The 27,307-nt window shown below is 52.8% G+C and overlaps 1 protein-coding gene across 1 annotated transcript in view; it reads right to left on the bottom strand.

Annotated features, from left to right (window-relative positions):
* Positions 1-415: 415 nt before the first annotated feature.
* The window catches only part of LOC142472879 (protein sidekick-2-like), a 330,609-nt gene continuing 303,717 nt past the window's right edge, over positions 416-27,307 (bottom strand). The window contains 15 exon segments of the mRNA XM_075580078.1: positions 416-683; positions 685-734; positions 7,388-7,489; positions 8,245-8,301; positions 9,344-9,479; positions 9,575-9,645; positions 14,008-14,111; positions 16,789-16,990; positions 17,132-17,326; positions 19,012-19,110; positions 19,810-19,999; positions 20,918-21,033; positions 25,256-25,493; positions 26,623-26,773; positions 26,968-27,077. Coding sequence (XP_075436193.1) covers positions 567-683; positions 685-734; positions 7,388-7,489; positions 8,245-8,301; positions 9,344-9,479; positions 9,575-9,645; positions 14,008-14,111; positions 16,789-16,990; positions 17,132-17,326; positions 19,012-19,110; positions 19,810-19,999; positions 20,918-21,033; positions 25,256-25,493; positions 26,623-26,773; positions 26,968-27,077 — 1,938 coding nt within the window. The 3' untranslated portion in view covers positions 416-566.

The raw sequence follows: 27,307 nt of genomic DNA, 5'->3' as shown, positions 1-27,307 counted from the left end.
CCCTTCCCACCACCACCTCCACCCCCTCTTCCCACCACCTCCTCCCCCCCTTCTCCACCGCCCCCCCCCCTTCCACCTCCTCCCCCCCCCTTCCCCCCTTCCCCCCACCCTCCCCCCCCTTCCCACCTCCCCCCTCCTCCCCCCCCTTCCCACCTCCCCCCTCCTCCCCCCCCTCCCCACCTCCCCCCTCCCCCCCTTCCCACCTCCCTCCCCTCCCCCCTTCCCACCACCTCCCCCCTTCCCACCACCTCCCCCCTCCTCCCCCCTCCTAGCAGGACCTCCCGACCCACAGCCAGCACTCACTACCCACGCACCACCCGTACTGAACACCCACCCGCCGCCTCACACACGCCTCACATTTTCACATCACTTATGTCACCAAAATATACATTGTACTGTGGTGTGTTTACAATAAACCAGTTTTATACAACATCGTATTACATTTTCTTCCATCTTTCTTTTCAACATTATTATCCAACCTTTCCAACAAATACTCACCTATTGTTCCACGATTTATAAATAATACTACCTATTACGCATTTACATCCCGGGCAACGCCGGGTCTCTCAGCTAGTATATATATATATATATATATATATATATGATGACATTAGCACCTTGTATCCCTGGATGTCCCCGTTTTGCGCCTCGAGAGGTGGAGGCTCCCACGTGACATCCAACTGCAACGGCCGTGGCACTCTGTATGGCCACGTTTTGGGGTGGAGCCGTGGGCACTGAGGAGAGAGGAGAGAGGGACTTTAGAAGGGGACCTCTGTAATATGTTTGGCATAATGAGGGTCCGTAGGTCGGGGACATAATGAGGGTCCGCAGGTCGGGGACATGATGGGGGTCCGCAGGTCGGGGACATGATGGGGGTCTGCAGGTCGGGGACATGATGGGGGTCTGCAGGTCGGGACATGATGGGGGTCTGCAGGTCGGGGACATGACGGGGGTCTGCAGGTCGGGGACATGATGGGGGTCCGCAGGTCGGGACATGATGGGGGTCTGCAGGTCGGGACATGACGGGGGTCTGCAGGTCGGGGACATGACGGGGGTCTGCAGGTCGGGGGACATGACGGGGGTCTGCAGGTCGGGGACATGATGGGGGTCTGCAGGTCGGGGACATGATGGGGGTCTGCAGGTCGGGGACATGATGGGGGGTCTGCAGGTCGGGGACATGATGGGGGTCTGCAGGTCGGGGACATGATGGGGGTCTGCAGGTCGGGGACATGATGGGGGTCTGCAGGTCGGGGACATGACGGGGGTCTGCAGGTCGGGGACATGACGGGGGTCTGCAGGTCGGGGACATGACGGGGGTCTGCAGGTCGGGGGCATGATGGGGGTCTGCAGGTCGGGGACATGATGGGGGTCTGCAGGTCGGGGACATGATGGGGGTGCAGGTCGGGATGGGGTCTGCAGGTCGGGGACATGATGGGGGTCTGCAGGTCGGGGACATGACGGGGGTCCGCAGGTCGGGGGCATGACGGGGGTCTGCAGGTCGGGGGCATGATGGGGGTCTGCAGGTCGGGGACATGATGGGGGTCTGCAGGTCGGGGACATGATGGGGGTCTGCAGGTCGGGGACATGATGGGGGTCTGCAGGTCGGGGGACATGATGGGGGTCCGCAGGTCGGGGACATGACGGGGGTCCGCAGGTCGGGGACATGACGGGGGTCTGCAGGTCGGGGACATGACGGGGGTCTGCAGGTCGGGGACATGATGGGGGTCTGCAGGTCGGGGACATGATGGGGCGTCTGCAGGTCGGGACATGATGGGGGTCCGCAGGTCGGGGACATGATGGGGGTCTGCAGGTCGGGGACAGGACGGGGGTCTGCAGGTCGGGGACAGGATGGGGGTCTGCAGGTCGGGGACATGATGGGGGTCTGCAGGTCGGGGACATGATGGGGGTCTGCAGGTCGGGGACATGATGGGGGTCTGCAGGTCGGGGACATGATGGGGGTCTGCAGGTCGGGGACATGATGGGGGTCTGCAGGTCGGGGACATGATGGGGGTCCGCAGGTCGGGGACATGACGGGGGTCCGCAGGTCGGGGACATGACGGGGGTCTGCAGGTCGGGGACATAACGGGGGTCTGCAGGTCGGGGACATGATGGGGGTCTGCAGGTCGGGGACATGATGGGCATCTGCAGGTCGGGACATGATGGGGGTCCGCAGGTCGGGGACATGATGGGGGTCTGCAGGTCGGGGACATGACGGGGGTCCGCAGGTCGGGGACATGACGGGGGTCTGCAGGTCGGGGACATGATGGGGGTCTGCAGGTCGGGGACATGACGGGGGTCTGCAGGTCGGGTACATGATGGGGGTCTGCAGGTCGTGGACATGACGGGGGTCTGCAGGTCGGGGACAGGACGGGGGTCTGCAGGTCGGGGACAGGACGGGGGTCTGCAGGTCGGGGACATGATGGGGGTCTGCAGGTCGTGGATATGATGGGGGTCCGCAGGTCGTGGATATGATGGGGGTCCGCAGGTCGGGCGCATGATGGGGGTCCGCAGGTCGGGACATGTTGGGGGTCTGCAGGTCGGGGACATGATGGGGGTCTGCAGGTCGGGGACAGGACGGGGGTCTGCAGGTCGGGGGACAGGACGGGGGTCTGCAGGTCGGGGACATGATGGGGGTCTGCAGGTCGTGGATATGATGGGGGGTCCGCAGGTCGTGGATATGATGGGGGTCTGCAGGTTGGGCGCATGATGGGGGTCCGCAGGTCGGGGACATGATGGGGGTCCGCAGATTGGGCGCATGATGGGGGTCCGCAGGTCGGGGACATGATGGGGGGTCCGCAGGTCGGGGACATGATGGGGGTCCGCAGGTCGGGGACATGACGAGGGGTCTGCAGGTTGGGCGCATGATGGGGGTCCGCAGGTCGGGGACATGATGGGGGTCTGCAGGTCGGGGACATGATGGGGGGTCTGCAGGTCGGGGACATGATGGGGGTCTGCAGGTCGGGGACATGATGGGGCGTCTGCAGGTTGGGCGCATGATGGGGGTCTGCAGGTCCGGGATATGATGGGGGTCTGCAGGTTGGGCGCATGATGGGGGGTCTGCAGGTCCGGGATATGATGGGGGTCTGCAGGTCGGGGACATGATGGGGGTCTGCAGGTCGGGGACATGATGGGCGTCTGCAGGTTGGGCGCATGATGGGGGTCCGCAGGTCGGGGACATGATGGGGGTCCGCAGGTCGGGGACATGATGGGCGTCTGCAGGTCGGGGACATGATGGGCGTCTGCAGGTCGGGGCATGATGGGGGTCTGCAGGTCGGGGCATGATGGGGGTCCGCAGGTCGGGGACATGATGGGGGGTCTGCAGGTCGGGGACATGATGGGGGTCTGCAGGTCCGGGACATGATGGGGGTCTGCAGGTCGGGGACATGATGGGGGTCTGCAGGTCGGGGACATGATGGGTGTCCGCAGGTCGGGGACATGATGGGGGTCCGCAGGTCGTGGATATGATGGGGGTCCGCAGGTCGTGGATATGATGGGGGTCCGCAGGTCGGGGACATGATGGGGGTCCGCAGGTCGGGGACACTTTCACTTGCTCCACAAGAAGGAAACTGGAAGATAGATACTCAGCATCTTTGAAGATACAATAAATATCTTCAAAAAAAGGTTGGACATCTTTTTAGATGGGAAAGGTATACAGGGATATACCTAATACGTAAACATGGGAAGGATGGTGAGCCAGGGAATAATCTGATTGCCAATTCTTGGAGTCGGGAAGGAATTTATTTCCCCTTATGAGATATCATTGGATAATGTGTCACTGGAGTTTCTTGTTTGCCTTCCTCTGTGTCAATATACTGCAAGTACGGATATAGGATACAGTATCTGTCGTCTAAATTTTACTGTGTAACTACTGTATATGTAACTATGTGTAAATATGTAACTGTAACTATGTGTGACTATACAACTACGTGTAACGATGTAACTATACAACTACGTGTAACGATGCAACTACGTGTAACGATGTAACTATGTGTAACTGTGTAATTATGTGTATCTATGTAACTATGTGTAACGATGTAACTATGTGTAACTGTGTAACGCTGTAACTATGTGTAACGCTGTAACTATGTGTAAAGATGTAGCTATGTGTAACTATGTACAGTTGTGTGAAAAAGAAAGTACACTCTCTTTGAATTCCATGGTTTTACATATCAGGACATAATAACAATCATCTGTTCCTTAGCAGGTCTTAAAATTAGGTAAATACAACCTCAGATGAACAACAACACATGACATATTACACCGTGTCATGATTTATTTAACACAAATAAAGCCAAAATGGAGAAGTTATGTATGAAAAACTAAGTACACCCTTACTGCTTCCATAGGAATTAAGATGCCAAGTAGCAGACAGGTGCTGCTAATCAAATGCCCTTGATTAATTGATCATCAACAAGTGCGACCACCTCTATAAAAGTCGAAGTTTTAGCAGTTTGCTGGTCTGGAGCATTCAGGTGTGTGTTAACACAATGCCAAGGAGGAAAGACATCAGCAATGATCTTAGAGAAGCAATTGTTGCTGCCCATCAATCTGGGAAGGGTTTTAAGGCCATTTGCAAACAATTTAAAGTCCATCATTCTACAGTGAGAAAGATTATTCAAAAGTGGAAAACATTCAAGACAGTTGCCAATCTTCCCAGGAGTGGACGTCCCAGCAAATTCCCCCCAAGGTCAGACCGTGCAATGCTCAGAGAAATTGCAATCTCAGACTCTACAGGCCTCAGTTAGCATGTTACATGTTAAAGTTCATGACAGTACAATTAGAAAAAGACTGAAAAAGTATGGTTTGTTTGGAAGGGTTGCCAGGAGAAAGCTTCTTCTCTCTAAAAAGAACATGGCAGCACGGCTTAGGTTTGCAAAGTTGCATCTGAACAAACCACAAGACTTCTGGAACAATGTCCTTTGGACAGATGAGACCAAAGTGGAGATGTTTGGCCATAATGCTCAGCGCCACGTTTGGCGAAAACCAAACACAGCATATCAGCACAAACGCCTCATACCAACTGTCAAGCACGTGGTGGAGGGGTGATGATTTGGCCTTGTTTTGCAGCCACTGGACCTGGAAACCTTGCAGTCATTGAGTCGACCATGAACTCCTCTGTATACCAAAGTATTCTAGAGTCAAATGTGAGGCTATCTGTCCGACAGCTAAAGCTTGGCCGAAATTGGGTCATGCAACAGGACAATGATCCCAAGCACACCAGCAAATCTACAACAGAATGGCTGAAAAAGAAAAGAATCAAGGTGTTGCAATGGCCCAGTCAAAGTCCAGACCTCAACCCGATTGAAATGCTGTGGCGGGACCTTAAGAGAGCTGTGTATAAACAAATGCCTGCAAACCTCAATGAACTGAAGCAACGTTGTAAAGAAGAGTGGGCCAAAATTCCTCCTCAATGATGATAGAGACTGATAAAGTCATACAGAAACGATTACTCCAAGTTATTGCTGCTAAAGGCGGTTTTACAAACTATTGAATCATAAAGTATACTTAGTTTTTCACACATGGCTTCTCCATTTTGGCTTTATTTTTGTTAAATAAATCATGGCACGGTGTAATATCTCATGTGTTGTTGTTCATCTGAGGTTGTATTTACTTCATTTTAAGATCTGCTAAGGAACAGATGATTAACGATGTAACGATGAAACTATGTATAACGATGTAAATATGTGTAGCTATGTAACTATATGTAACTATGTGTAACGATGTAACGATGAAACTATGTATAACGATGTAACTATGTGTAACGATGTAACTATGTGTAGCTATGTAACTGTGTGTAACTATGTAACTATGTGTATCGCTGTAACTATGTGTAACGCTGTAACTATGTGTAACGATGTAACTTCGTGTAACTATGTAACGATGTAACTATGTGTAACGATGTAACTATGTGTAACGATGTAACTATGTGTAACGGTGTAACTATGTGCAACGGTGTAACTATGTGTAACGATGTAGCTATGTGTAACGATGTAACTATGTGTAACGATGTAGCTATGTGTAACGATGTAACTATGTGTAACGATGTAACGATGTAACGATGTGGAACGATGTAACTATGTGGAACGATGTAGCTATGTGTAACGATGTAGCTATGTGTAACGATGTAGGTATGTGTAACGATGTAACTATGTGTAACACTGTAACGATGTGTAACGATGTAGCTATGTGTAACGATGTAGCTATGTGTAACAATGAAGCTATGTGTAATAATGTAACTATGTATAACGATGTGTAACAATGTAACTATGTGTAACAATACAACTAATGTGTAACAATGTAACTATGTGTAACGGTGTGGTATGTGTAACGATGTAACTATGTGTAACAATGTAACTATGTGTAACGATGTAGGTATGTGTAAAGATGTAACTATGTGTACCTATGTAACGATGTGTAACGATGTAGCTATGTGTAACGATGTAGCGATGTGTAACTATGTAACGAAGTGTAACAGTGTAAATATGTGTAACAATGTACAGTAGGTATGTGTAACGATGTAACTATGTGTAACAATGTGTAACGATGTGTAACCGTGTAAATATGTGTAACAATGTAACTGTGTAACTATGTGCAGCTATGTAACTATATGTAACGATGTAACTATGTAACTATATGTAACGATGTGAAACGATGTAACTATGTGTAAAGATGTAGCGATGTAACTATGTGTAACAATGTGTACCGATGTAACTATGTGCAACGGTGTAACTATGTGTAACAATGTAACTATGTGCAACGGTGTAACTATGTGCAACGGTGTAACTATGTGTAACAATGTAACTATGTGTACCGATGTAACTATGTGTAACAATGTAACTATGTGCAACGGTGTAACTATGTGTAACAATGTAACTATGTGTGCCGATGTAACTATGTGTAACGATGTAACTATGTGTACCTATGTAACTATGTGTAACGATGTAACTATGTGTAACGATGTAACTATGTGTGCCGATGTAACTATGTGTAACGATGTAACTATGTGTAGCTATGTAACTATATGTAATGATGTAACTATGTGTAACAATGTAACTATGTGTAACAATGTAACTATGTGTAACAATGTAACTATATGTAACAATGTAACTGTTATACAGTGCAGCATGTTGATTAGAAGGAGGATGTAAATGTATAGAGATACTCAGCATCATTATACAGTGCAGTATGTTCATTATCAGGGGGAGAACGTGTATTGAGATACTCGGCATTATCATACACTATAACATGCTCATTATTGGGGCTGAAAGTGTATAGAGATACTCAGCACCATTATATAGCGCAGCATGTTCATTATCGGTGTGCGTTAGTGTAAGGCGCTTTGTGCCGCCTCCCGGGGGTAGGTGGATTCGGGGCTGAAAGCGCTCACCTGCCTCCCCCACAAACACCTCCTGGGGGGCGCTGGCTGGCCCCTCCCCCGCGGCGTTGTACACGCTTAGCCGGATCTCGTAACGCTTGTGTTTGTTCAGATCTGAGGCGGGGGAGGAGAAACGCGTCAGAGAAAAACATCGATAACGTCACAAACGCGCAGCGCCAGTGCAGTGCATTGTGGGCTTTCATATTTAACAGCAAATAAACTACGGGCACTCATTGGTGTAACTGGTTTCCCTAAGAAGAATGGAATCGCCGCTTCAGCGCAATCTTTCTTTATTTGTGGGTGTCAAATAGATCAATATATCTTCGATGGGCGCACACTCTTTACTTCCTCAATCAGTCCCTGCTTCAGCACAGGTGGCTGAATGAGGCCTTGCTTCAGCACAGGTGAGGCACTATTTATGTCAGGGGTGGCCAACTCCTATTCCTCAAGGGCCACCAGCAGATTAGGTTTTCAGGATATCCCTGCTTCAGCACTGGTGGCTCAATCAGTCCTTGCTTCAGCACAGGTGGCTCAGTCAAAGATAGACACTTTAGCACAGCTTCAGCACAGGTGACTCAATCAGTGGCTCAGCCAAATACTGAGCCACTGATTGAGCCACCTGTGCTGAAGCAGGGACATCCTGAAAACCTGACCTGTTGGTGGCCCTTGAGGATTGGAGTTTCCCCACCCCTGGGGCTCTTTTCTTTAGGGACAAACAGTCTTGCCGTGAAAGAGATTAGGCTAAGATCGTGAAAACCCGGCAAAGCTTTGGCTTCCAAGGGAAATAATTAAAGTGGGGGTGATTTTGGGGGGTGGCTATGAGGGGGAAACCATTTACGTTGAACCTGTGAAGCGCGTTGCCGACTTACTGTCCAGCTCGTACTGGGTTAGAGACGGCTCACTCAGGTTCCGGGCCACGTAGACAGCTAGACAGGGGGGTTCCGTAGGTGGGTGGGGGAGAGGGGCAGGGTGGGTAGGCGGGTGAGGAGAGGGGTGAGAGCAGTGACGGTGTTAGTATACACAGAACACGACACACAGATAAACACAGGCGGGTCCGCTAGACTAGCCTTCTCAGTGACCCGCGTGGCACTAAGGGAGTAGTCCAAATACTTGCAGTGCCTTAATACCAGGAAGTGGCCCTTGCAGGGTCAGCAAACCCTTAAAACAACGGGGCAGTGTCGCAAAACCCATTGGGTAACCCCTTCATAACCAGAGAGCCACGCTGCAAGTGGGGTTAAACATTCAACTGCCAGCTCGAAGCCGGGGTGCAACTGGTCACCCTAAGAATCTTACATCAAAGGGTGCAATACCTAGGGGTGTATCCGCATGTCTGCCAGGCTCCGAAACCTTCAGCCACCTCATCATCCCGTCATACAGCGCTTCCGATGCAGGCAAGGATTCTGGGTAATGCAAATAGGCACCCACTGGGCGTGTCAAATTTGACTTTATCCCGGGGCTTCCCTGCTGCATTAAACAGCATATATGCCTAAACCTGGCACAAGGAAGGGTAGAGCTACTGGACCCTTCTAGAGACAGCTTTTTTTTAAAATCAGTTGGAGCTTGGTCACTGACTCTGCATTGTGGAGCTGGTCGCCGAATAAGAAATCTTACACCCCCGCCAAGTTATAAAAGATCTTCTCGCTGCAGTCCAGCCACACGGATACGCACCCGCACACGCTAAGCTTCATGTTAAATCAGGCGGGGGGACGCACACATATAACGTTCACATGGGGCTGCGTGTAAAGGTCGCACATTGGGGGGGGGGACGGATTTTTGGGGGCGCACAGTCAAAGGGAAAAGTGACACGAATTTTCCGCCGGTTGTAATTTGCGTGCGTCGCTGCCGGCAAACGCCGATTACAAACCGATGACGGCATTAGCCCCCTCTGGCTTCGAAGGCGTTAAAAAAAGCGGGGCACGATGACGTTAAGTGGCGTCACTTGCCACGGGCGGACGCGGTAATACTCACAGGTGAGCTCCGCCCACTTGGCGCTGGGGTTGTTGATGCTGCGCGCCGTGAAGCTCCTCAGCCCGTCGTACGCGAGCTCGCGGTATCGAACCCGGAACCCCAGGAGGATCCCGTTAACCTTGTCCTCCGCCGGGGCCTGCGGCAGAGAGAGAGAGAGCAGCACGCGCCGCCGCAGTGAGAGTCAGCCGCCGCTGCTGCGCGCTGGGGACGTCTATGAACGTGGCGTCTTACCTGCCAGCGAATCAGGACAGATGTTGTGGTGTGCGGCGTCACAGAGAGGATTGTGGGAGCTTCATCCGGGGCTGAAAAGATCAAAATAGGGTGAGATATCCAATCACCTTCTGGTTACAGCTGGGATCCTGGGATCCACTGCAATATCCAAGCAATAACCTACACGTGGGATGTTTATTAAAATAAATAAGTGCTGTAGTGTTAGATAATATTTACTACTTATTTTTTTAAATTCAACTCTTAATGCCATCCTTAATGAGTATTAATATACTGAGCATCCTGTGATTTCTATAGCAGGCTTTAGCCCACCTCCCCAGCAGGGCAAGATATTTGCAACACTTTCCTGTTTGGGATCATTTGTTGCCAATGTTCCCAGCAGTTTGAGCTGCAAACTGTGACAATCGATAATGTTACCTTTGTAATATTAGGATACATTGTAGCTGCTGACTTACACTGACTGAAAATGAAAGGCGGCCATTTAGTGAACTTGGGGAAGCAGGATCTTTGCTGATCAATCACAGGAGAACCAATCGATCGGCAGCTTGGGTAATTAGTTTTTAATAAGGGTAATCAAAGGCTTTGTTTTTTTTGTTTTTATAAAGTGCCTCTTTAAAGCCCCCTCTTTATTTAGCGTTCATTTCAGCCCCGGGGACCCCCAGCTTCCCGGGACACTTACCGGAGAAGGTGGCCCCGATACCTTATAGAGGTTTAAATCCCCCACGTCCCGCGGGCCACTAATAAGCCACGACAGACGACGCCACGGCTTCCTATAGGTCACCTGATGCAAGAGATTTTAAACCTCCATTTTGTTTCCGCCTGGACGGGACTCTGGGGAGCAGGGGGTCTCCGGAGCTGAAAATCACGCGGTTCTGGTCCGGAGACCCCCTGCTTCCTATAGATGTCCAAACAAACAGACTGGGCAGGTCCTATAACACCCGCCCCGAGGTCGCCCTCGCTAAGCTAGGTGCGCTGGCAGTGCCACGGTTACACACCAATCACACACGCCCTGACTAATAAGCAGCAGTAAGAAATCATGGGGACAAATGAAAGGAGCAGGGCCCCCCCCCAAACCCATAGCGCTCCCCCCCCCCCAAACCCATAGCGCCCCCCCCCCAAACCCATAGCGCCCCCCCCCAAACCCATAGCGCCCCCCCCCCCCCGACAAAATATTTTTTAGCGCGCAACTTTTACTTAACTGTTTTCTTATTGTGATACAGAAAAAAACATAACAATGCAACCTGTTTATTTTTATATTTTCAACAAAAGACAGGTGACTGCCTGTCTGGGTGGGTGAGTGAGTGATTGGGAGTGAGTGGGTGCGAGAGTGACTGGGTGGGTGAGAGAGTGACTGGGTGAGTGAGAGAGTGAGTGACAGGTGGGTGAGAGAGTGATTGACTGGGTGGGTGAGAGAGTGATTGACTGGGTGGGTGAGAGAGTGATTGACTGGGTGGGTGAGAGAGTGAGTGACTGGGTGGCTGAGAGAGTGAGTGACTGGGTGGGTGAGAGAGTGAGTGACTGGGTGGGTGAGAGAGTGAGTGAGAGAGTGAGTGACTGGGTGGGTGAGAGAGTGAGTGACTGGGTGGGTGAGAGAGTGAGTGACTGGGTGGGTGAGAGAGTGAGTGACTGGGTGGGTGAGAGAGTGAGTGACTGGGTGGGTGAGAGATTGAGTGACTGGGTGAGTGAGAGAGTGAGTGACTGGGTGGGTGAGAGAGTGAGTGACTGGGTGGGTGAGAGAGTGAGTGGCTGGGTGGGTGAGAGAGTGAGTGACTGGGTGAGAGAGTGAGTGACTGGGTGGGTGACTGAGTGACTGGGTGGGTGGGTGACTGAGTGAGTGACTGGGTGGGTGACTGAGTGAGTGGGTGGGTGACTGAGTGTGAGTGGGTTAGTGACTGGGTGGGTTAGTGAGTGGGTGGGTGGGAGAGTGAGTGGGTGGGAGAGTGAGTGGGTGGGAGAGTGAGTGAGTGGGAGAGAGTGAGTGGGAGAGAGTGAGTGGATGGGAGAGTGGGAGAGTGAGTGAGTGGGTTAGTGACTGGGTGACAGTGACTGGGTGGTGGGTGGTGGGTGACAGTGACTGGGTGGTGGGTGACAGGGTGGTGGGTGACAGTGACAGAGTGGTGGGTGACAGTGACAGGGGGTGGGTGACAGTGACAGGGTGGTGGGTGGCAGTGACAGGGAGGTGGGTGACAGTGACAGGGAGGTGGGTGACAGTGACAGGGGGGTGGGTGGCAGTGACAGGGGGGTGGGTGGCAGTGACAGGGGGGTGGGTGGCAGTGACAGGGGGGTGGGTGGCAGTGACAGGGGGGTGGGTGACAGTGACAGGGGGGTGGGTGACAGTGACTGGGGGGTGGGTGACAGTGACAGGGGGGTGGGTGACAGTGACTGGGTGGTGGGTGACAGTGACTGGGTGACTTACCCTGACGGGGAGGGTGCTGCTTCCTGCTTCCTTCCCTGCCCCCCCCCCCCGACAAAATATTTTTTAGCGCGCAACTTTTACTTAACTGTTTTCTTATTGTGATACAGAAAAAAACATAACAATGCAACCTGTTTATTTTTATATTTTCAACAAAAGACAGGTGACTGCCTGTCTGGGTGGGTGAGTGAGTGATTGGGAGTGAGTGGGTGCGAGAGTGACTGGGTGGGTGAGAGAGTGACTGGGTGAGTGAGAGAGTGAGTGACAGGTGGGTGAGAGAGTGATTGACTGGGTGGGTGAGAGAGTGATTGACTGGGTGGGTGAGAGAGTGATTGACTGGGTGGGTGAGAGAGTGAGTGACTGGGTGGCTGAGAGAGTGAGTGACTGGGTGGGTGAGAGAGTGAGTGACTGGGTGGGTGAGAGAGTGAGTGACTGGGTGGGTGAGAGAGTGAGTGACTGGGTGGGTGAGAGAGTGAGTGACTGGGTGGGTGAGAGAGTGAGTGACTGGGTGGGTGAGAGAGTGAGTGACTGGGTGGGTGAGAGAGTGAGTGACTGGGTGGGTGAGAGATTGAGTGACTGGGTGAGTGAGAGAGTGAGTGACTGGGTGGGTGAGAGAGTGAGTGACTGGGTGGGTGAGAGAGTGAGTGGCTGGGTGGGTGAGAGAGTGAGTGACTGGGTGAGAGAGTGAGTGACTGGGTGGGTGACTGAGTGACTGGGTGGGTGGGTGACTGAGTGAGTGACTGGGTGGGTGACTGAGTGAGTGGGTGGGTGACTGAGTGTGAGTGGGTTAGTGACTGGGTGGGTTAGTGAGTGGGTGGGTGGGAGAGTGAGTGGGTGGGAGAGTGAGTGGGTGGGAGAGTGAGTGAGTGGGAGAGAGTGAGTGGGAGAGAGTGAGTGGATGGGAGAGTGGGAGAGTGAGTGAGTGGGTTAGTGACTGGGTGACAGTGACTGGGTGGTGGGTGGTGGGTGACAGTGACTGGGTGGTGGGTGACAGGGTGGTGGGTGACAGTGACAGAGTGGTGGGTGACAGTGACAGGGGGTGGGTGACAGTGACAGGGTGGTGGGTGGCAGTGACAGGGAGGTGGGTGACAGTGACAGGGAGGTGGGTGACAGTGACAGGGGGGTGGGTGGCAGTGACAGGGGGGTGGGTGGCAGTGACAGGGGGGTGGGTGGCAGTGACAGGGGGGTGGGTGGCAGTGACAGGGGGGTGGGTGACAGTGACAGGGGGGTGGGTGACAGTGACTGGGGGGTGGGTGACAGTGACAGGGGGGTGGGTGACAGTGACTGGGTGGTGGGTGACAGTGACTGGGTGACTTACCCTGACGGGGAGGGTGCTGCTTCCTGCTTCCTTGCCGCTTCCCGCCCTGCCCCCGATGTCCCCTTGGCAGCTGCCCGGGGCGGGAGGTGGGCACAGGGGGGGAGGGCACGGGAGGTGGGCTCGGGGAATGCACAGGCGGTGGGCTTGGGGGGTGCACGGGAGGTGGGCGGCTGGGGAGGGGGGGGCGAGATGCCGGGCGGCTGCATCCTCCGCGGCTGCTGCTGGGTTGGCGCGCGGGAAGCTCTGGGGGTGGAGCGCGAGGCTGGCAGGCGGCTGCAGCAGCCCCCGCAACTGCTGCATGGGGCAGGAGGCGCACGCGGGGGGTGCAGGGTTGGCGCTTCCCCGCCCTCCGTCCCACGTGGGGATCGAGGAAGCAAGGGGGGGAGCGGGCCAGGCCCACAGGCAGCAGACAGGACACCCTGCGGGACCTCGGCTCTGCGCATGCGCAATCGCCGCCATTTAAAAAAAAAAATATAATGGCCAGGGCTGCGCAGGGGCCCGGCGGCCGGGCCCCTCGACACCCGTGCCCTTTGTCCCCCCCTGTTGGCGGCCCTGCCCATTACCCCTGAGCGCTACCACGAGTCGGATCACTGGTCTGTGCCTTGGAAACAAATCCCGTGAATAAGAATGAAGGGGGCAGGCCACAGAAACCTGCCCCCTGACCCCCAATCTCCCCCACATGGAGCTCACGCAGACGCCACTCACCGTCCTGCAGGGTGGTCAGCGATTCCGTCTCCTCGCTGTACTCGCTGTCCCCGATGTCGTTCGTCGCCTTCACTCGGAACTTGTAGGAAGTGAACGGTTTTAAGCTGAAACGACAGAGCCCCGCAACGTCTAAGAGCGGAGATAATACAATGTCACCGTGCTTGGGGAATTAAAAATGGCAGCCAGCAGCATCACTGCTGAAGCCAGTGTGCATTTTGTTTTATTTATTTATTTACAAAATGTTCTACCAGGAAGTAATACACTGAGAGTTACCGCTCGTTTTCACGTATGTCCTGGGCACAGAGTTATGATGACAGATACATGATTACAATGTAGTTACATAAGTGAACAGGGTTATACATTATATACAAGACACTGTATGCACAGTAAGAGATAATATATATTATGGGCGTATGTAAGTTACAGCCCAGATTAAAATGTGAGACAGTTTTAGTTATGAAAGAACTTAGACTGGTGGTGGATGTGAGAGTCTCCGGCAGACTGTTCCAGTTTTGGGGTGCACGGTAAGAGAAGGAGGAGCGGCCGGATACTTTGTTGAACCTTGGGACCATGAATAGTCTTTTGGAGTCAGATCTCAGATGATAGGTGCTGCGTGTGGTAGGGGTGAGGAGCTTGTTCAGATAGGCGGGTAGCAGTGGCTTAGCTAGAAATGAGCGGCCCCAAACATTTTTTCAGGGCCCCATTAAAATTCAACGTATTCTGTAGATCACAAATTAAAAATACTGCACACATATATATCCCTCCTCCTCCTCCTCCTCCTCCTCCTCGTCTCTCCCCCTCCTCACCATCATCAGCTCTCCCCCTCATCATCTTATTTTTTTTAAAATTTTTACATAGTTTACTGAATTTAGCAAAAAACACTAAATGTCCCCAGTTTAAGCTTCACCGTTTCTAGATACTTGAAGCACGGTCAGATTTAACACGAAAGCTCAAGGCCCAGAACTACAGTATGTCCCTACAGTGACAGGTTCCAGATCCAGAAACTGGTACTGTGATGTGACAAATTCCTGGTACAAAACACTGCGTTTATCAGGCCGCACTGTCGCTCCATCACCTAGTGACTTCCACACGGGGATGATTTCCAGCTGAGAGGCTCATAACTATTTGCTATTCAGGACTCACTATTTACATGCATATAGTCTGCTCTCCCTTCTCATTATACTGATGGGGGCTCAGCCAGCGCATCTCTGCTGCCAGGACATTCATTAAAGAGAATCACACAGCACTCTCCTCCAGCTCCGGCCGGCGCTCCCCAGCCCAGCGTTGGTATTCAGTCCATGTGACGCTCGGCGCTGTGACATCTGAACCCATTGTGCTCCGCCGCCGGAATCCTTCTTTGTTTGATTGGCTGGGCAGCGACGCTGGAGCCGATTGGTCCAGGTGAAAGAGCAACGGCTTCTGATTGGCATCCGGGGGCTGTCACACGGATCGGGGCCGCTGGAGGATGGGAGGCCGGGCTGTGCTGCTCCTCGGCTTCTACTGCTGCTCCCTGGTAGGTTCCACCGATGCCACATACCATCTCCCCCCGCCTGTCTGTACAGGGGGGGGGGGGGAGGAGAGCGGGTCCCCCAAGAGCGCTGCCCCCGGGCTTTAGCTACGCCCCTGGCGTGCAGCTTGCGCAGAAAGTATTTGAAGACAAGACAGGAAAAATGTACTTGGCGCCTGTGCTCGGCCATCATCAGATAATATCTTCTGGTCAGAGGGGGGGTCCGGGGAGGGACCACGGGATATTTTGCAGAGGGTTTCACTAGCCTTCCACTCTCGCCCAACAGTGACCCCAGCACTGCACGTTAAGGGCCGCATTCACTAAGGTGTGCTACGTCTGAAGGCACCATTCACTTCAATAGGCCGCAATATAACAAAGATTCGCCCTTTCCTCTGTTGCTCGACTGCTAAAACTCTGACTCGGGCCCTCATTCTCTCCCCTCTTGATTACTGTAACCTCCTGCTGTCCGGCCTTCCTGCCTCTCACCTGTCTCCCCTACAATCTATCCTTAACGCTGCTGCCAGAATCACTCTACTCTTTCCTAGATCTGTCTCAGCATCTCCCCTCCTGAAATCCCTCTCCTGGCTTCCGATCAAATCCCGCATCTCACACTCAATTCTCCTCACTTTTAAAGCTTTACACTCTTCTGCCTCTCCTTACATCTCAGCCCTAATTTCTCACTATGCACCATCCCGACTCTTGCGTTCTGCTCAAGGATGTCTTCTTTCTACCCCCTTTGTATCTAAAGCCCTCTCCCGCCTTAACCCTTTCTCACTGACTGCCCCACACCTCTGGAATGCCCTTCCCCTCAGTACCCGACTAGCACCCTCTCTATCCACCTTTAAGACCCACCTTAAGACACACTTGCTTAAAGAAGCATATGAATAGCACTGTGGATATTCTGAACACACGATACATAAAGCTTGGTCCCCTGCAGACGCACTTACCAGAACTCCCTCCTACTGTCTCTGTACGTTCTCCCTACCTACCAATTAGACTGTAAGCTCCTCGGGGCAGGGACTCCTCTTCCTTAATGTTACTTTTATGTCTGAAGCACTTATTCCCATGACCTGTTATTTATATTATCTGTTATTTATATGATTACCCCATGTATTACTGCTGTGACGCGCTATGTACATTAATGGCGCTATATAAATAAAGACATACAATACAATAGGGTGACCTCCGGTGCCAGGACGCCTCTTACAGAACCGCGCCACTTTGTAGATATGGCCCTTGACCTGTACCCCCCCCCCCGTGAGTGACACTCTTACCGGTCCACGACAGCGGACGTGGCATTGTGGCTGACGGAGGCGGAGTGGACGCTCCACTCCCCGCGGGGCAGCTCCCGGGTCTGGACCGTGTAATATCGCAAGGGTGAGAGGCCGTCGCTTCCTGGTTCCCACGACAACAGCACGCCGCGGGCCTTCACGTCCGCCTGCTGCACCACGGGCTTGCTGGGGGGCTGGGGGCGCTCTGAGCGAGGGGAGACAGGAGGTACCACGCTCACTTCACTAACAACGTGACACAGACTTCCGTGGGATCCCCCCCCCCCTCATTATGCCTTTGATAAGAATACACGGACACGTATAAATAAATATTGAGAGAGCCACGGACCTCTCTTTTCCGTGGTCACCACGAGGGCCTCGGCGGCCTCCCCCCACCCCTTGCGGGTCTGGGCCGTGATGCGGAAGAGGTAGACGGACTCGGCTCGGAGCCCGGTGGCGGTGTACTGGCGGACGCTGGGGTTCAGCACCTCCACCGTGGCAGTGTTAGCTTTCGTGGTGTTCAGGCGGCGAGTGATCTGATACGCTGCAGGGAAGACACAACGTCACACTGAGACAATGCACAACATGGCTACACAATGTGTCACTGAGACAATGCACAACATGGCAACACAATGTGTCACTGAGACAATGCACAACATGGCAACACAATGTGTCACTGAGACAATGCACAACATGGCAACACAATGTGTCACTGAGACAATGCACAACATGGCAACACAATGTGTCACTGAGACAATGCACAACATGGCAACACAATGTGTCACTGAGACAATGCACAACATGGCAACACAATGTGTCACTGAGACAATGCACAACATGGCAACACAATGTGTCACTGAGACAATGCACAACATGGCAACACAATGTGTCACTGAGACAATGCACAACATGGCAACACAATGTGTCACTGAGACAATGCACAACATGGCAACACAATGTGTCACTGAGACAATGCACAACATGGCAACACAATGTGTCACTGAGACAATGCACAACATGGCAACACATTATCGCTGTGTAACATCAAAAGAGTCATATCTAAAGTGTCTACAAGAGTTAATTTTGGAGTTGAAATTGGAGGTGAAGATTGGAGGAAGATCTGGACTCTGCATTACAACTTTGCCACTGTGAGACATTAACTTTTAACATCTGTGATTATTTGTTCACTTTTATCCTCCATTACCTGTGAAGTCTCTCCTCCTGCATCTTACTATGCCCTCCCTACTGCTTTTTCTGTTTACTGTTTCCTCACTCCTTTGTGAATGTTTCTGTTCTCTCCAACTTCCCCACTCCCCACTGCACCATTATTTATACACCTCTCTCCCAACAGCTTCTTTACCCCTCAATAAAAAACACCCACACAAATCCTCTATTCACACCCTCTATCTACTCCTTCCCACTGCTGGGGATCTCTCCCTAGCCTGAAGCCGGACATACACACCTGATCTCACTCATGCCTCCCTGCCACCTCTTCCCATGTAAATGGTGTTAACCTTTTTATTTAATACTGACCAGCCTTAGATCTCACCCACAAATCAAGCATCCCAATAGCCTGCACTCATGGCTATTGTCCCACACTCAGTCACTCCTACCACCCATTGTGACCAAGCACTGCCATCTACAGCACTTACTCCCTCCCCTGCTGTCTCTGTAAGTTTCCCATTAAACCTCTTAGAGTGTAAGCTCTTCGGGGCAGGGATTTCCTTTCCTATTGTCTGATTTTGCTGCGCTTATTGTATAATTATAATTCCCTGTACTGTATTCTTTGTGAAGCGCTGAGTACACTTTTGGCGCTACATAAATAAAGACATACAATACAATACAACACAATGTAACACTGTGATTCTCACACTGTAACACTGATACAATGCACAACATGCCAACACAATATAACACGGTGATACAAAGCACAACAAAACACCACAATGTAACACGGTACAACATAGCAACACAATGTAACACTGCGATGCACACAACATAACACTGCGATACACACACAAAATAACACCAAACAGTAACTTGTAGCACAGTGGATCCATCCGTTTCACCGCCCCTCCCCCTGTCCCGCCTCCCTCCCCGCCTCCCTCCCCCCGTCCCGCCTCCCTCCCCCTGTCCCGCCTCCCTCCCCCCGTCCCGCCTCCCTCCCCGCCTCCCTCCCCCCGTCCCGCCTCCCCCCCCCCCCCCGGGATATAGCCAGGAAATCCTCACCTAGAATGATGCCGTTCGGGGCGGCCGGTGGCTGCCAGACGAGGCGCACAGACGTGGTTCTCACCTCGGGGAACAGGATTCCCACGGGAGGTCCCGGGACTGGAAATACACAGACACAGCCCGGGACAATCAGCGGGTTTCGTGTAACCATGACACGATCGCTATTAAATGAAACGTTGTTACTCGTCCATCACTGTGTCTCCTCCAACTCCCCTTCTCTCTACCTTCTCTCCCCCTTATTTATTATCTGTTCCACTCTTATCTCTCTTCCCCCTCCCCCTCTTTCCACCCCTCCCTCTCTCCCCCACTTTCCTCCCTCTCTCTCCCCCTTCCCCCCTTTCTCTCTCTCCCCCTTCCCCCCTTTCTCTCTCTCCCCCTTCCTCCCTCTCTCTCTACCCCTTCCCCCTTTCTCACGCCCCCTCTTCCCCCTTTCTCACTCCCCCTCTTCCCCCTTTCTCACTACCCCTCCTCTCTCCCCCCCTCCCCGTCTCTCTCCTCCTTCCCCTCCCCCCTCCTCCTATTCCCCCCCTCTCCCCCATTCTCTCTCCCCTCTTCCCCATTTCTCTCTCCCCCCTCATCTTCCTCCCCTCTCCCCCTTCCATTCCTCTCTCTCCCACCCTCCTCCTCCTTCCCCACATCTCCTTATCTTCCCCCCTCTCCCCCTTCCTCTCTCTCCCACCCTCCTCCTCCTTCCCCACATCTCCTTATCTTCCCCCCTCTCCTATTAACCCGTTTCTTTTCTTCTCCCTGCTTCCTTTTCTGAAGCATTCTCCATTTTTCTTTCCCCGACCGTCTCACCGTCATCCAGCGTCCTCTCCAGGATGGCGGGGGAACTGGCTGCCCCGTCTCCTATCCGGGTGAATGCCAGCACCTGGATCTCGAACAGCACGTATTTCCCCAGGCCGGAGAGCTGGGCGCTGCGGGACGCGTTACCCTCCACCAGCCAGAAGTGAGCGGGGCCGTCCGAGTCCTTCTCCTTATACAGAACCTGGAGGGGGGAGCGTGGGGGGTCACGGAGCCATCCCGTGGCATGGTGACACAATGACTAGCAGAGCCGTGAGCCGGGCTGTACTACAGCACAGCCAGCGAGACTGGAGGGACCCCGGAATCTGTCCCTCCTATAAGGCACATTACAGTCCTCAAGACCCCCCCATCAGGTCAGATTCTAAGGATATCCCTGCTTCAGCACAAGGGGCTCATTCAGTCCCTGCTTCAGCACAGGGGGCTCATTCAGTCCCTGCTTCAGCACAGGGGGCTCATTCAGTCCCTGCTTCAGCACAGAGGACTCATTCAGTCCCTGCTTCAGCACAGGGGGCTCATTCAGTCCCTGCTTCAGCACAGGGGGCTCAATCAGTCCCTGCTTCAGCACAGGAGGCTCAATCAGCCCCTGCTTCAGCACAGGAGGCTCCATCAGTGGCTCAGTCGAAGAGCCTGCTTCAGCACAGGTGGCTCAATCAGTCCCTTCTTCAGCACAGGTGGCTCCATCCTCGACTGAGTCACTGATTGAGCCACCTGTGCTGAAGCAGGGATATCCTGAAAACCTGACCTTTTGTGGGGGGGTGGGGTATTGAGGACTGGAGTCGAACGACTACAAATATGTGTTGATTAAACATTTTACCATGAAAGATACATTAAGACATACATCTTATATGGAAGTCTGTCCTGTGATACAAAGTATTTATAACCCATCATGCACGTGTCTCAGTGCAGGGGCCACAATGAAGACAGAGACCTCCTGCCACTGAGACACGTGGTACTGCCAGGTGACACAGTGATTAATCGCCCCTTAAGCCTGCACAGTGACTAAGGGGGACACTGATCCACGTGAAGCATCCCCGTACCCTGTTGCTGGAGGGAGTCTGGGTAGGAATCTCCCAGCATCCTTTGCTGCACGGCAGCCACTCACCTTGTAGCCCAAGATGAGTCCGTTCCGGTCCGGCTCCGGGATCTCGCTCCAGCGCACCAGGACACTGCTGGAGGTCGTGGCGAGGGCAGAGACATTGGTGGGTCCGGAGGAGGGGACTGAGAGGAAGAGGAGGAGAAGATGTGAGAACACGCTGCCCCCCCTTACATCTCCGCCCTCACCCCCAAATATATCCCTAAACGCCCCCTGCACTCTGAGCACGACATCCGCCACGCCTCCCACCTTATTACCTCCTCACCCCGTCTGCAAGACTTCCCCGTGTGGCCCACTCTCTCTGGGATTTTCTACCACGGACCGTCACTCTACCCTACCACGTGCCATCACTGTACCCTACCACGTGCCATTACTCTACCCTACCACGTACCATCACTCTACCCTACCACGTGCCATCACTGTACCCTACCACGTGCCATTACTCTACCCTACCACGTACCATCACTCTACCCTACCACGTGCCATCACTGTACCCTACCACGTACCATCACTCTACCCTACCACGCACCATCACTCTCCTCTACCACGTACCATCACTCTACCCTACCACGCACCACCACTCTACCCTACCACGTACCATCACTCTACCCTACCACGCACCATCACGAACCATCACTCTACCCTACCACGCACCATCACTCTACCCTACCACGTACCATCACTCTACCCTACCACGCACCATCACTCTACCCTATCACGAACCATCACTCTACCCTACCACGTACCATCACTCTCCCCAACCACGTACCATCATTCTTCCTTACCACGTACCATCACTCTCCCCTACCACGCACCATCACTCTCCCCTACCACGTACCCCCACTCTACCCTACCACGCACCATCACTCACCCCGACCACGTACTATCACTCCACCCTATCACGTACCATCACTCCACCCTATCACGTACCATCACTCCACCCTACCACGTACCTTCACTCTACCCTACCACGCACCATCACTCTACCCTACCACGTACCATCACTCTACCCTACCACGCACCATCACTCTACCCTACCACGTACCATCACTCTACCCTACCACGCACCATCACTCTACCCTACCACGCACCATCACTCTACCCTACCACGCACCATCACTCTCCCCTACCACGCACCATCACTCTCCCCTACCACGTACCACCACTCTACCCTACCACGCACCATCACTCTACCCTACCACGCACCATCACTCTCCCCTACCACGTACCACCACTCTACCCTACCACGCACCATCACTCACCCCGACCACGTACTATCACTCCACCCTATCACGTACCATCACTCCACCCTACCACGTACCTTCACTCTACCCTACCACGCACCATCACTCACCCCGACCACGTACTATCACTCCACCCTATCACGTACCATCACTCCACCCTACCATGTACCTTCACTCTACCCTACCACGCACCATCACTCTACCCTACCACGTACCATCACTCTACCCTACCACGCACCATCACTCTACCCTACCACGCACCATCACTCTACCCTACCACGCACCATCACTCTACCCTACCACGCACCATCACTCTACCCTACCACGTACCTTCACTCTACCCTAACACGCACCATCACTCTCCCCAACCACGTACCATCACACTACCCTACCATGCACCAACACTCTCCCCTACCACGTACCATCACTCTCCCCTACCACGTACCATCACTCTCCCCTACCACGTACCATCACTCTCCTCTACCACGTACCATCACTCTACCCTACCACGTACCATCACTCTCCTCTACCACGTACCATCACTCTACCCTACCATGCACCAACACTCTCCTCTACCACGTACCATCACTCTCCCCTACCACGTACCATCACTCTCCTCTACCACGTATCATCACTCTACCCTACCACGTACCATCACTCTCCCCGACCACGCACCAACACACTCCTCCAGCTTTCAGGTGTTTAAACACTGCCTGATAAGTCACCGTTGTAACGAAGCCGATCTGGCATATATCTAACCCCCTCAACCCTACAGGGACCAGCTGTCTGCCGGGAACATACTCCATCCTGATGTATACTCCATCCCACAACGAGCAGCCACTTTACCTTTTGTGTCAACACTGTTCTCATTCCCAGTAGAGTGTAAGCTCACGGGATCAGGGAGGGCCCTTATTACCTGCTGTGTCTGTGTGCGTGCCTGTCCTTTCTTGGGAGAGCATTCTGTTTATGTAATTATCACATCTCTGTACGCCCCGGTGTACTGCACTGCGGATTATGTTAGCGCTATACAAATAAACGCTAATAATAATAATAATAACAACACAGATGTGTAAACGGGAAAGGCTATGATGGGAGAGTGCTCACCCACGCAACACCTTCTCTGCCAGACACATAAATATTATTTGTCAGCCAGATAGGCAGATCTGTCTATCGATCTATTAAGATAGATGGACATACACAAGGATAGCAAGAGACAGATAGCTAGAAATATAGATCGATATGAAGGTAGATGGAAACAAATAGATTGAGATGGATAGATCGATACACAGATAGGTAGATACATATAGATTGAGATAGAAAGATACACAGATAGAGAAAAAAGATAATAAATATATATATAGAACATGTATCAACAGAGAAAAATGTCTAGTGACACGCTGCTCCGTTCTGCTCAGAATTTTACATTTAAGCTCCTTCAGACGTGGGGGATTTTTGTGGACAAATCACACGCTGGGGCAGAGACGCAGAATGTGATACATCTCATTATAATCTGTGCACCATGTAACACCCCCAAATCCTCCTACTGACACCCCTCAAATCACACGCTGGGGCAGAGACGCAGAATGTGATACATCTCATTGTAATCTGTGCACCATGTAACTCCCCCCAACTCCTCCTACTGACACCCCTCAAATCACACGCTGGGGCAGAGACGCAGAATGTGATACATCTCATTATAATCTGTGCACCATGTAACTCCCCCCAACTCCTCCTACTGACACCCCTCAAATCACACGCTGGGGCAGAGACGCAGAATGTGATACATCTCATTATAATCTGTGCACCATGTAACTCTCCCCAACTCCTCCTACTGACACCCCTCAAATCACACGCTGGGGCAGTGAGACGCAGAATGTGATACATCTCATTATAATCTGTGCACCATGTAACTCCCCCCAACTCCTCCTACTGACACCCCTCAAATCACACGCTGGGGCAGAGACGCAGAATGTGATACATCTCATTATAATCTGTGCACCATGTAACTCCCCCCAACTCCTCCTACTGACACCCCTCAAATCACACGCTGGGGCAGAGACGCAGAATGTGATACATCTCATTATAATCTGTGCAACATGTAACTCCCCCCAACTCCTCCTACTGACACCCCTCAAATCACACGCTGGGGCAGAGACGCAGAATGTGATACATCTCATTATAATCTGTGCACCATGTAACTCCCCCCAACTCCTCCTACTGACACCCCTCAAATCACACGCTGGGGCAGAGACGCAGAATGTGATACATCTCATTATAATCTGTGCACCATGTAACTCCCCCCAACTCCTCCTACTGACACCCCTCAAATCACACGCTGGGGCAGAGACACAGAATGTGATACATCTCATTATAATCTGTGCACCATGTAACTCTCCCCCAACTCCTCCTACTGACACCCCTCAAATCACACGCTGGGGCAGAGACGCAGAATGTGATATATCTCATTATAATCTGTGCCCCATGTAACTCTCCCCAACTCCTCCTACTGACACCCCTCAAATCACACGCTGGGGCAGAGACGCAGAATGTGATACATCTCATTATAATCTGTGCACTATGTAACTCTCCCCAACTCCTCCTACTGACACCCCTCAAATCACACGCTGGGGCAGAGACGCAGAATGTGATACATCTCATTATAATCTGTGCACCATGTAACTCCCCCAACTCCTCCTACTGACTCCCCTCAAATCACACGCTGGGGCAGAGAGACGCAGAATGTGATACATCTCATTATAATCTGTGCACCATGTAACTCCCCCCAACTCCTCCTACTGACACCCCTCAAATCACACGCTGGGGCAGAGACGCAGAATGTGATACATCTCATTATAATCTGTGCACCATGTTACTCCCCCAACTCCTCCTACTGACACCCCTCAAATCACACGCTGGGGCAGACGGGGGGAAATTGGATGCTTTGATACATAGGGGTGGGGTGTAAATGATCCATGTTTGCTCCAAAATTGCCTTGATGCACCCGAGCCCATAGAGAGAGGAGACATGATAGATGGACACACAGACAGACGGGTGGTTCTGTAAGGACGGTGCTGTAACGCGAGATCCGTCTGAGCCACGTTACCGGACTCCCTGGTCCTCCCCAGCGCGGCGGGGCTCCAGGGGCCCGATCCGATGGCGTTGAAGGCTTGAACCTGCACCCGGTAATCCGTCCACTCCTCCAGGTCCTCGATGGTGTACTCCCGCTCAATGCGGTCGTGGATCACGTGGGTGAGCGCCTTCATCCTCCCGTCGGACCGCGTGTACCGGACCTTGTACCCTACAGACTCCGGGTTCCCGTTGTATGCCAGCTCGGGCAGAGGCTGCGGGGGGTGGGGGAGAAGAGGACGCGGGTGAGACTGGCAGTGCGCACAGTCAGTATACAGTATGGCAGCTGATGGAGGAACGGTATTGATATGGCGGGCGTCCTTATACAGGGATCCGGCCCTTAAACTGTCACTCCAGTCCTCACGCCTCCCCTCCAACAGGACAGGTTTTGAGGATATCCCTGCTTCAGCACAGGTGGCTCAATCAGTCCCTGCCTCAGCACAGGTGGCTCAATCAGTCCCTGCCTCAGCACAGGTGGCTCAATCAGTCCTTGCCTCAGCACAGGTGGCTCAATCAGAGGCTCAGTCTTTGACTGAGCCTCCTGTGCTGAGGCTGGGATATCCTGAAAACCTGTCCTGTTGTGGGGGGCTTGCGGACAGGAGCTGAGACCCCTGCTGTACCTGATAATGTTGGCAATGTATTATTCTGAGCCCAGGGACATACTTGAAAACGAGAGGGAATCCCAATGTTATTTTTTATCCTGGTAACATATTTGACAAATAAATAAATTACATGATTATACCCCAAATGTTTTCCGCGTTTTTGCGCCTTTTTAATTTCGACTCTGTTGAATTCTCGGTTCATTAAAACCGGGAATATCAGCTGCAATCAGGGTGCTAATCAGCTGCATTCAGGGTGCTAATCAGCTGCATTCAGGGTGCTAATCAGCTGCATTCAGGGTGCTAATCAGCTGCATTCAGGGTGCTAATCAGCTGCATTCAGGCTGCTAATCAGCTGCAATCAGGGTGCTAATCAGCTGCATTCAGGGTGCTAATCAGCTGCATTCAGGGTGCTAATCAGCTGCATTCAGGGTGCTAATCAGCTGCAATCAGGGTGCTAATCAGCTGCATTCAGGGTGCTAATCAGCTGCATTCAGGGTGCTAATCAGCTGCATTCAGGGTGCTAATCAGCTGCATTCGGGGTGCTAATCAGCTGCAATCAGGGTGCTAATCAGCTGCATTCAGGGTGCTAATCAGCTGCATTCAGGGTGCTAATCAGTTGCAATCAGGGTGCTAATCAGTTGCAATCAGGGTGCTAATCAGCAAAAACGGGTAATTTTCCCATACCCCCCCCCCCCTGGTAAAAGCCCGGTGGATACCTAGGGCAGGTAGGTGGGTTACTTACCGCCCAGCGCAGCCACAAGCTGGTCTCGCTGGCTGTGCGCAGCGTCACGTTGGCTGGGAACATATCCGGGGGGGCCTGCAGCGTCTGGATTTTCCTGGAGGGCGGACTCGGGGGGCTGCTGCCCACGATATTCACCTGTCGCATGCGGAAGCTGGGGGGGGGGAGGGGATAACAACCGGTGACACAGGTGGCATCGGCGTGGCACTGCTATTATCCGCGCTGACGCTTCTGGCTTCCGCTTCTCCCGGCACTAACCTTCCGACCCCCCCCCCCCCCTTGCGCTTTACACGGCCGCCATGCGTCGCCGGCAGTTACGACCTTGTGGACCGGAACCATCCTCCTTACCTGTAGTAAGTAAACGGGTTCAGCCCTGGCACCTCCATGGATCTGGCATCGGGTTCATTTACCAGTTGATGAATTAGGAGCCAGTCCTCCGATTCCCCCGGGGCGCCCACCTATCGCAGACAGACACAGGTAAGTGAGACAGGAGTCTCACCTGCAGGGCCTTGTGGGTAATGCACGCTGCACTGCCTCACTCCACGTTACACAACGTTATACCAACCCCCGCCCACTCGCACGGCTCCCTGCGACAGGCCTGAGGCCTTACAGCGGACGGGGGGCCTGGCGCCTCTTTTCTGCCATCAAATTCTTTGATATGGGGTCAGTCTCTCGGATTCTTTTCGCG

The sequence above is a fragment of the Ascaphus truei genome, chromosome 22 (assembly GCF_040206685.1).
Source record: "Ascaphus truei isolate aAscTru1 chromosome 22, aAscTru1.hap1, whole genome shotgun sequence".
Lineage (NCBI taxonomy): Eukaryota > Metazoa > Chordata > Amphibia > Anura > Ascaphidae > Ascaphus > Ascaphus truei.
The sequence above is the reverse complement of the archived record's forward strand: the minus strand, read 5'-3'. Positions and strand labels throughout refer to the sequence as shown.